Below are 12,073 nucleotides of genomic sequence, written 5' to 3'. Positions count from 1 at the left end.
AGATTTCCTTTCTTCATGGAGTCTGGGGCAGTCTGGGGGTAGGGAGCTGATAAGCATGTTAGGAGAATAATTATAATACATTCAGTGTCAGAGTGATACATAGAAAAGATACCAGGTCATCATAAAGAAATATACAAAAAAGCCTAGAAGTCTCATGGAAGGATTTTAAGCAAAAGTAACATTATCTGAGTTGTGAAGGACAAAGAGAAGAAAGAGAGAGGTATTCTAAGTAGAGGAAAGTGCCTATTAAGACGTGGAGGGAAGAGATTGGAAGCCATCTAAATTTTTTCAAGTGCTCATTATACATCAATTATTTTGGTAGGTGCTTTTATTTACATTATTGAATTCCCACAATATCTCAGTGAAGTGTTTTTGGGGATCTGCCAAAAACAATTGTTACATAGATAGGAATTTAAAGAGCACCTCGGAATTTATTGAGTACCTAAAATGAGCTGATCTGCTTCATATACCTTATTTAGTTCTTACAAGAAATTTATCAGATAGATTTTATTATTCTCATTAAACAGTTAAAGAAACAGATGCACCAAGAAGGTAAATAGCTTCCTCAGGATACAAATAAAAGTGGCAGAGCGAATTTTTGCAAAGCCTTCTTTTTCCCAGTGTACTAGAATACTATAAATGGCATATAGCAGATTCTTTTTTTTTTACTTTTTAAAAAGTTGAGATATAATTGACATATAGCATTGCATTAGCTTTAGGTGTACAACATAATGATTTGATATATGTATATATTGCAAACTGATTACCACAATATGTTTAGTTAGCATCCATTGTACAGCAGATTCTTGACATTCCAAATATCCCAAACCTTAAGTCCTATCATAGCATTTATCTTTTAAATGTAAGAAAAGGTAATTAAGGATATTTAAATGATCCCTTCAAACCTCTATGACTTTATGCATATAGTATTAAAGTTTATTTCCTTTACACATATTACCATCTTTTGAACTTTTTACTGAAGTTTTATTGCACATTTTGATCAACCGTTTTCCCACTGGTTAGGATCCTTGCTAGAGCATTACTTTCATGGATCAGTATTTCAAAAGGATCCATATTCCATTTCATGGATCAATATTCCTGATTTGATGTGGTACCTATGGTTGGGCTCATCACACTATAGATCTTAACCTATTTCTACACTCCACTCTTGAAGTCACCCAAAAGTTTTATTTTCCTTAAAAACGATAACTTTCTCAGCCCTTTTGATTTTCTTTTCATCTCCGTCATGAACATTAGCACTTGGTGGTCTTTTCAGGTCCATTTTTCACAAAGAAGCAAGGTTTTTTGTCACTTTACTAGCGTTACTACAGGCATGAGGAGAGAAAAACCCAGCAACATTATTACAGTTGAGTGATTTTTTATCACATATGAACCTTTGAATTCATCCTCCAGCAAACTTACAAATTGCTAAATGGCCTGAAATTTCAGGGTCACTCTTGAATTGTGGAATGTATTAATACTAAAGCTTTGAATTGTATGTATATTCATATATTCAAATATATTAATATATATATTCATATTTATTATTAATTTATATAATATATTGAATATTGAGCAAAGTTTTCTTTTTCTAAATAACTATGAATTATTGAGTATAACAGCATACATTTCTCAGACTTCTAAGGTGGGGAAGATAAAACAGGAGCTCATCTAACTTTATTTTTTGTGATGTCTTTCTTAGCTCCCAACAATACATGTGATGAAAATGCTTTCATGTGCCGTAATAAAGTATGCATTCCCAAGCAATTTGTTTGTGATCATGATGACGACTGTGGAGATGGCTCTGACGAGTCCCTGCAATGTGGTAGGTATATCTAAACTTTTCATGGAGGATATTCTTAGGCTGAGTAATAGTCTTTTTTTTTTTTTTTTTAATTTTTTGTTTATTGCAGTAACATTGGTTTATAACATTGTAAAAGTTTCAGGTGTACATCATTGTACTTCTATTTCTGCATAGATTACATCATGTTCACCACCAAAATACTAATTATAACCCATCACCACACACATGTACTGAATTATCCCTTTCACCCTCCTCCCCCCCCCTTCCCCTCTGGTAACCACCAATCCAATCTCTGTCCCTATGTGTTTGTTTATTGTTGTTATTATCTACTACTTAATGAAGGAAATCACACAGTATTTGACCTTCTCCCTCTGACTTATTTCACTGAGAAAAAAAAAAAAGTTAAAAAATGGCAGTAAGTACATACTGAGTAATAGTCTTTTAAAGTGACTCAAGGAATATGTAAATAAATAACAAAAACAAAGAAACACATATCTTAATGTAACTGAAGACATGTAAATTCAGTAATATACAGACACACTGCATGTAACCTCTTTCAGCTCTAGCATAGTTACACATTTATTTGGAAACCATGCCTACCTGTAGTGTATTATCAGGAACTACACTGTAAAATGTTTATAAAAATGTCTTGTGTCTTACTAGTTTAATCTTATAGTCAAATCAAATATTTGAGAAAAAAGAATACAATTCACAATCATCAGAATAGTTGGATACTTAAAATTTTCCTTTTGCCTTCTCTTTTTATACATGCATTTATTCATTAAAATTTAATGTTATTATCATGGAACTTATCTTTTCATTACATATATATTTATCAAACCATCATATATATAATGTATAGACAAACATATATAACATTTGTAATAAAAATCAGCATATTAAAAATTCCAAGTTGAAGTTGAAATCTTATGTGAATTTAGTATTTTAGTAAAATATTTAAATGTGTTCATGAATAAATATAAAATAAAAAGCCTTGAAAACCACATATACCATGAAAGGCAGTAGATTTAGTGTTCTCCTTTGTCCTCCCCACACAGTGTCTGTAGCCTTGGTCTTTGATATAAATCTCTTTGAAATCAGTGGATATCAGTTTTTTATGATCATTTCACCATGAAGTCATGGATTCAATGTGATATTTTAAAAGCTACATCATAACTCAAGATGTAAATCTGAAGTCAATTTACATGTGATGGAATATCTTCCCTCTGCTAGACATTATATTTGGTTGATATGGAGACGAATGAGACAGAGGTCCCACTAGAAGAAATTACAGACAAACAAGAAAATCAGAAATACAATATAGAATAATAACACACATTGTCAGATGGGAATAAGAATCACAATACATGGAATCAGAGCTGAGAAAATACTTCTTGAGGCACTAAAGAATAGAAGCAAGGAAGGTTAGTCAAAGGAAATCATGTCTAGATGCTACAGAGTGTGACGTGGTGGTTAAGAGCATGGACCCTGGAGCCAGATGGCCTGGATGCAAATCCTGGTTCTGCCACTTACTGGCTGTGTGACCTTGGAAAAGATACTTCACTTCCCTGTGCCTGAATTTTCTCATAAGTAAAAGACGTATAATAACATTGCTTAACTCTTAAGTTCTTAAGAGAATTAAGTGTGGTAATATTTCAAGTGCTTAGAGCAGTTCTGGACACATAGTAAAATCTATATATGTTTACAAAGACCTGCAGATTGATGTGGTTGAGAAACAGCAATTAGTCTTTTACGAGGTAAATTGAAGTTAGAAAGTTAAATTAAGCTAGATTTTAAAAAGTCTGAAATAGAATGTTAAAGAATTTGTGTTTATCCTTTTGTCTCTCAGTGGCCAGCAACCATATTTGATACAGGGGAATGTCACAGTCAAATTTATGTTTTAAAACCATCTTTTTCAGCAAAATGGATGAAATATTGCCATGGGGAGGGGAGCCATTAGGGGAAAATAAACTAGTTAGGAGGTTATTGCAATAGTTCTGATGGCTAAAGATGTGTTCTGAACCAGGGTAGAAATGGTGGAATGGAAAATACAGAATCATCAGAATTCACTTACAATCAGATATGGAGGATAAAGGAGAATTGCTAGCTTGCGTGACTTGGTGGATGGTGTTGCTGTTAGGAGCTTCGGAACACAGGAGGTTAAGGGCCAATTTTGCTGGTGCAGGAGAAGAGAGATGTAGCAAAGAATTCATGTTGGAGATTTTGAATATGAAATGTTAATCAGACAATCACATGAAGCTATATAGTGAGTGTTTGAAAATTTAGTTCTAGAAACTAGAAGTATGCTCAGGACAAATAAAATTAAATTGGGGGCCATCAGCGTTAAGGCGATATTCAAACTATGACAAAAAATGAGAACATCCAACACTGTAGAAAGGAAAAAGGAACAACAATAGACTGAAGATTGAAGGTAGGGCTTCACCTGCAACGTTTTGTGGTGGAACAGGAGAGGACTTCATACAGAAAGAGGGAAAAAAGGGAACAGCAAAAGCGATGATAGAAAGAAGCCAGGAGAGTGGATTATGACTATTAAGCCAGGAAACTATTTCCAAGGTGGTGTGGTCCACAATATCAAATGCTGCAGGAAAGTGAAGTAGGAGTCTGAGACACCTTTGAATTTGACATTTGTCACTTGGCATTTTATCTCAATGAGGAATTTCAGAAGGTAGCTGTTACAGAAATGAGATGTTAATGAATCAAAGATGAACTGGAGCTAAGTAAGGGAAAGGAAGATTGTTCAGTATAGGGAAGAAGAGAAATGTGTTGTTAAGAGAAGTATGTCGATGGATTTTTATTGTTATTGGGTTGGGAGAGACTGGATGTATGTATTTACTGAGAAAGAGGAGCTCGTCAAGAAGGAAAGGGAGGAAAGAAATACTAAGGAAACGGGGTATTTTAGAACTATCTAGTTTTGCCATTCAATATAATAAACATCTCAATTAAATCATCTTTATCGAATCATTTTTTTTCTATTGGAATTTTGTTTATTTTTTTAACCATAAAAATCTTACTCACTCTCTTCAAAAGTAGAATATTTGCCCAGATTTACCAGAAAGTCTCTAACAGAAATCACAGTTTTTATTATTAACAAACTTAGGAAAAAAATCTAATCTAAAACTTCACAATATTCAGAATCAAATGAGTTTTACTTACAAACAGGCATAGATATGAACATTAACAATTGATGGATTGATAATGTGATTTGAATAAAGCATTTTAATGCCTCTAAGAATCAGTATATAGGGGAATTACAATAGTTTTTGTGCTTATTACTCTATAAATTGACTTTTAATTTTTCTCATTTTCACAACTTCTTTACATTTTGAATGCTGCTTCCCAAACATAAACATTGCATTGCAGCTTCTGAAAATTATCATCATACGTCAGAATCAGTTCATCCATATGTTCTAGTACTATACCTAACCAAGCTTAGTCTTGAAAAAAATGTCTAATAGCTTTCATTTTGTTTTTCATTCTAAGGGAAATCTTTAGGACATAGATAATTGCTGAACAGAGATGTTATACTCGAGTGTTGCATTCTTGTTTCCTCATCTAGAAACAATGAGAGTGCCTCATTTCCAACTTTATTTTCTGGGCCTTAATCCTACTTCCCAACCACAAATATCTCTTGCAAGTATGACCACTATTGCAGAAAGAAATGAGAAACATTTCCCTTAGGAGGGACAGGTAACCCACATAGCTAATTAGGTACGGTGTACCTTAAGAGAGGAAGTTGTAGTGAATATTTGTTATATGAATTAGAATGTTTTTTTTTTTTTTTTTTTTTTTTAATTTTTTGTTTATTGCAGTAACATTGGTTTATAACATTGTAAAAATTTCAGGTGTACATCATTGTACTTCTATTTCTGCATGGACTACATCATGTTCACCACCAAAATACTAATTACAACCCATCACCACACACATGTACCGAATTATCCCTTTCACCCTCCTCCCTCCCCCCTTCCCCTCTGGTAACCACCAATCCAATCTCTGTCCCTATGTGTTTGTTTATTGTTGTTATTATCTACTACTTAATGAAGGAAATCATACGGTATTTGACCTTCTCCCTCTGACTTATTTCACTTTGCATTATACCCTCAATGTCCATCCATGTTGTCACAAATGGCTGGATTTCGTCGTTTCTTATGGCTGAGTAGTATTCCATTGTGTATATATACCACAGCTTCTTTATCCATTCGTCCCTTGATGGGCACTTAGGTTGCTTCCAAGTCTTGGCTATCGTGAATAAGGCTGCAATGAACCAGAAATAAACCCACACATCTATGGACAGCTAATCTTCGACAAAGGAGCCAAGAACATACAATGGGGAAAAGAAAGTCTCTTCAACAAATGGTGTTGGGAAAACTGGATAGCCACATGCAAAAAAATGAAAGTAGACCCTTACCTTACACCATACACAAAAATTAACTCCAAATGGATTAAAGACTTGAATGTAAGACCTGAAACTGTGAAACTTCTAGAAGAAAACATAGGCAGTACGCTCTTCCACATCAGTCTTAGCAACATATTTTCAAACACCACATCTGACCAGGCAAGAGAAACAATAGAAAAAATAAACAAATGGGACTACATCAAACTAAAAAGCTTCTGCACAGCAAAGGAAACCATCAACAAAACGAAAAGACAACCTAACAATTGGGAGAAGATATTTGCAAACCATACATCTGATAAGGGCTTAATCTCCAAAATATATACAGAACTCATGCATCTCACCAACAAAAACTACCAACCCAATTAAAAAATGGCGCAAAGACCTGAACAGACATTTCTCCAAAGAAGATATACAGATGGCCAACAGACACATGAAAAGATGTTCAAAATCACTAACTATCAGGGAAATGCAAATCAAAACTACAATGAGATATCACCTCACGCCTGTCAGAATGGCTATAATTAACAAGACAGGAAACAACATGTGTTGGAGAGGTTGTGGAGAGAAGGGAACTCTCATACACTGCTGGTGGGAGTGCAAACTGGTGCAGCCACTATGGAAAACAGTATGGAGATTCCTCAAAAAATCAAGGATAGAACTACCATATGATCCAGCTATTCCACTGTTGGGTATTTATCCAAAGAACTTGAAAACACCAATTTGCAAAGGTACATGCACCCCTGTGTTCATTGAATTAGAATGTTTATTTCTTTGTCTCCAGGATACCGACAATGTAATGCAGAAGAATTTAGTTGTGCTGATGGACGATGTCTTTTGAATACTCAATGGCAATGTGATGGAGACTTTGACTGCCCTGACCATTCTGATGAAGCACCTTTAAACCCAAAGTGCAAAAGTGCAGGTACAGAAAATATATAATACCATGCTTATCCCAAAATTTGTGGGTTTTTTTAAATGGCAAAACCATGACTCTGATTTTCAGTCTAGTATGGTATTCAATGAAAGGAAATGCAGATAATCAAGCATGAGATGTTTCTAGTGATACTATGCAGGATCCTAGTAATCAACGATGTTTTGGGGCTAGTTTTAGAAATTTAAGTCTGTGCCAAAAATATGACTATTTGAGGCAATGAACCTGATGAATCCATCACCCTGCCCCCTCCAAAAACAGTCTTATTTTCTTAATACATTATTTTATGTGAAGATAATTTCCATGAATGGACCCATTTGGAAACACAAACATAAAAGAAATTGAGTTTTACTGAGAGAAAGTCTGTATTATTCACACTTAGGCAAAATGAAATAAATTGAGTATCATTTGAACAGAAATAAATATATAGCCAAACTTAGTCTATCTATCACTTGACTATTCCAAAGTGAATACATAATCATATATTTTAGAATTAGAATAAACCCAATTACTTTTTTCCTCACATGGTTTACATGTTAATAGACTTTATTTTATCATGTATGGTACTGAGTAATGTTCATCAGGTTATGAGTAGCTGCAAAACCTGAACTCCTTTCCATAGCTCTATTTGGAACAACTATTATTCACCACAAATGTCCTTTTTATGCCTTGACTTAAAAATGTCAATGTTATGTTTCCAGGAAGAAAAAGAATTTAGGAATATCTACCTATTCAAGATTCTTAATTTTTAGTGACACATAATTTCTCAGAGACCTATGACTTGAGGGAATGATCAAACTATCATTACACTTTCAAACTCATTCTTCACCATATAGATGAAGACAGAGATACTCCATTAATTTTACTACAGATGCTTATTTTGATTGTTAATTTTCATAGTGAAGCAAGATTTGCAATAAGTGTTGAATGTGGAAGCACAGTTTGCCCTTGACTTTCTGTATTTTGTGTATAAAGTATTACACTGAATATGAAGCATTTTATATGTACGTATATTTACTATAATTTTTGACAGATACGTTATCATATTTGTGAATGTTTTCAACAATTGCAGTATAAAACAACGGCATGCCCTTTATGTTCCATTTGTTTTATTTTCTTTTTCCAGAACAGTCATGCAACAGTTCATTTTTTATGTGCAAAAATGGCAGGTGCATTCCCAGTGGAAGTCTTTGTGACAGTAAGGATGACTGTGGCGATGGCTCAGATGAGAGAAACTGCCATATAAATGAATGTTTTAGTAAGAAAGTCAGTGGATGTTCTCAAGATTGTCAGGACCTTCCGGTCAATTACAAGGTAGGTACTAATCAAAAATAGCAAATCATATGATACGTTAGAATTTGAGATAATCAAAACTATTTAATCTAATATAGCTGTAAAACTTAAAAGGCATCATAAGATTGTCAGGTAAAACTATTTAAATAGAGAGTGTCTATATAAGCAAACCATAATAATAGTGTGGTATAAAAATTGTGAAAATATAATCAGGAAGACAAAAAAAAGTCAAAATGTTTTTTAGCATATGCTGAAAATGAAGAAAAAAATAAGCAAGGAAAGACCAGTCTTTAGGGAGATACTGTTATGTTAATAGCTGTATAAATATGTATACAACTCTTAAGTTCCCCTTTCTTCCCTCATTCTCCCTCCCGTACATCTTTGAAGTGAAGTGAATTAATCATTTATTTACTACAACATTGGAGAATACAATTTTTTTCATATAAACAGAAAGAAAAAAACAGAACACGTGAAATATTAGGACTGAATGCAGGTACACTAAAATTAAATCATGCCTAATATCCTAACTGCTTTTTGTTAGTACCACTTTCCTGAAGAGGGTGATTCACTGACAAAACTGATTGACAGAAACAGCTTTTGAAAACATCTGTGTTTCAGTATGTTGCAATGGAGGATGCAAACGAACAAAATTTTGGAATTAAAGTTGTACATTAGGTTCAAATTGATTATGTAATTGTGGAAAATCTTAGGAAGTGCAATTCATTTGAAAATTAATGTTTTTAACTGAGTTATAGCTCTGTATGAATCAGCAATAGAACATGGCTCCTGCAAAACACAGAGGCAGTCTAATGACAGCTAGGACCATTACAGAGGTTAGATTTTTGTTCTTCTGAGTTTTGCACTGATCAGAATACACCTGGGATATTGTGCACATTTATGGCCATGGCACTTTAAGAGGAACCTTGACAAATGGTAGTGTATACAAATTTATACATCCAGAAGCATAGGTGGTGCGGAACATACACCTTTGGAAGACATTTTGCCTGGAGCTAAGATTGCTTGTTAGCTGTATTCAAATATATGAAGTACTAGAATAGAGAGCACAACCTGCTTTGAGTTGTTTCAAAGGTTGGAATTAGGAGTTGGGAAGCAGATTCTCTTCAATATAAGGAAGACTGTTCTAAGATTAGAACTCTCTACATTGGAGTGAGCTGCCTCATTTCTCATGACTACAAGTGTTTCAGCTATGGCTAAATGTCTTTCTTTAAAAGATGCTAGAGAAAAAATTTGTGTATTGCAAAGATGTTGGGCCCTTTTCCCTGCCAACCTTGATGTTCTATGACAAGCCAGTTCTATCTAATGGTAAATTCAGCCAAACAATAACTTTGCCATTTTTCAATGTCTGAATTTATGGTATTATGATTAATTTAATTACGTCGATCAAGATTTTATTGTATATAGATATAACCTAAACTATAATAGTCATTTTTCCTTGTGTAAAAATAGAGATAAAAAATGAAATACCAAGAAAGCTACATTTATAAAAAAGGTTTTAGACCCAGTATGGTATTAAGAAAAATTGGTTAAACTTATAGACTTAAAGCACGCCTGTACTCACTCACAAACACTATGTTATAGGTAAAAGGAAATAAGACAAATGAGCCAAGATGCTCTTAATGAGATGAGTATGTATCAATTAATTAATTTTGGTAGTAAATATTTTGAAACCCAATGAAGCAGAAAAAATATTATTAACGACTTATTTACAATTAATATAGAAGTATTTCCTGAAAAATCAAGGAATGTAGAATTATTACACGTAACTAGTTAAAATTTTAAGTCATAGCAATAAATAATTCTCTAGTTCTATCTATATAATATATATTCTATAGTCTATATATCTATAGAATATATATATCATAGAATATATATCTACATCTATCTAAAATTTAAATTTCAAAGTAGATCTATTTGTGTTCATCCTGTGTGTATTTAAAATGTGTCATAACAACCTTGTGGTAAAATCTAAAAATTGTAGAATGTCGAACGGTCACCTTTTGCCATAACATTAAAAATAAGGTTTAATATTTTTAACATGCCTGCATACAAGAAGTGCTTAGTGCCCATAAATACATTTTTGGAAAACTACTTTTGGTAGAAATAGACATCACTCAGAAAATCATGTTAAATCATACTACTTTAATTAGTTTATAAGATTCCTCACACAAATATTTGTTTATTGATACCTTTAAAATATTAGTATTTCACTTCGACTTCTCTGAAGGGGCGTAGAATAAAGTGAGAACGCTAGTTAAAATAGACAGTATATTTAATCATTCAAAAAGTCTATATACATGATATCTGACAGAATTGCTGTGAAGAACATTCCTGAATATGTACACATGTCAAAACTAATGAATAAAATAAAACATATTTTAGGGGAAACAAGACCAGTATGAAAATTCAAGGAGTTGAGGCTAGCATCATAAATAAGAGATTTAAGCAAAGGTTCAAAGCAAATATTTTACATATTGTATTGCGATTATATATATATACACACACACATATTTATATATACACATGCACACATATATAGTTATATTTATGATAATTTATTGATAGGAAATTGAGTAAAAAGCCTTATGTACAACACAATGCTTATTTACTTTGGGAAAAAACTTCAGCTGATGGTTTTCTCTTTTCTAGTGAAGGGGGAGAACTATCCAGTGACCTATTTCTCATTACAGTATCAGTAGAACATGACAAGAAATGCTCCTCCAAATTCTGCAATAAAATGAAAATTGCTTACAAAAGTAAAATTTAGACCTATGGACTGTGAACAATTTGCAAGTTTGCTGTAAAACAAATACAATATATTTAAACTGTTAAAAAGGGAGTAATAACATTTACTAAAGCAAGAATCTTATTTTGTTGGGAAGGATAATCTACCATGTAAAAATAAATTCACTTCTGGGAGAGAAGTAACTTTTAATGTACATGTTAGAAATAAAATAATCAGTATTTGTCAAATATCACTTAAAATACTGCAAGGAAATTTTCCTGAAAGTAATAGGAAAAGTTTGGGTAGCTATATTTATTTCTGGTAGCTATATTATCCTGTATAAAATTTAATATAAATCAGGAAACTTTGAAATAGTTCTTGATGATGAGGAAAATTAAGATGACATTGTATATATATATATATACAAATCTCACTTTCATAAAAATTGTCTTTCTTTTTAAATGAAGATAAGAAAATTTTAAACTGTGATTTTCTATTAAATATAGTTGAATCTCATCTTTCATCTTTGAAGAGGAAAAAGATTCTTTTTTTTTTCTGAGCCCTTTTTCCTTTATTTTGTAATATTTTCTTTCTTAGAATTTAGAACCTTTGAACATCTCTGTTCGGTGGCTTGTGAGCATACATAAAGGTCTTATGCGTTGGCATTCAGACTTTATTATTTGTTTATTTTTTTTATTGTAGTAACATTGGTTTATATAATATAAATTTTAGGTGTATATCATTATATTTCAATTTCTGTGTAGGTTACATCATATTCACCACCCAAAGACTAATTACAATCCATCACCACACACGTGTCTAAACGCCCGTTTCGCACCCCTCCCTGCCCCCTTACCCTCTGGTAACCACCAATCCAATCTCTGT

General features: G+C 32.8%; 1 protein-coding gene across 5 annotated transcripts in view; it reads left to right on the top strand.

Annotated features, from left to right (window-relative positions):
* LRP1B (LDL receptor related protein 1B) overlaps positions 1 to 12,073 on the top strand; it is a 1,862,264-nt gene that overhangs the window by 1,596,862 nt on the left and 253,329 nt on the right. For all 5 annotated transcript variants that reach the window (XM_087435122.1, XM_087435120.1, XM_087435121.1 and 2 more), the window contains exons 54-56: positions 1,703 to 1,825; positions 7,003 to 7,143; positions 8,279 to 8,466. In XM_087435122.1, coding sequence (XP_087291248.1) covers positions 1,703 to 1,825; positions 7,003 to 7,143; positions 8,279 to 8,466 — 452 coding nt within the window. The remainder of the gene's footprint in view (positions 1 to 1,702; positions 1,826 to 7,002; positions 7,144 to 8,278; positions 8,467 to 12,073) is intronic.

This window comes from Ceratotherium simum, chromosome 9, assembly GCF_057802395.1.
Source record: "Ceratotherium simum simum isolate JZ-2026a chromosome 9, ASM5780239v1, whole genome shotgun sequence".
Classification (NCBI taxonomy): domain Eukaryota; kingdom Metazoa; phylum Chordata; class Mammalia; order Perissodactyla; family Rhinocerotidae; genus Ceratotherium; species Ceratotherium simum.
Note: the sequence above shows the minus strand (reverse complement) of the source record. Positions and strands in the feature narration are given on the sequence as shown.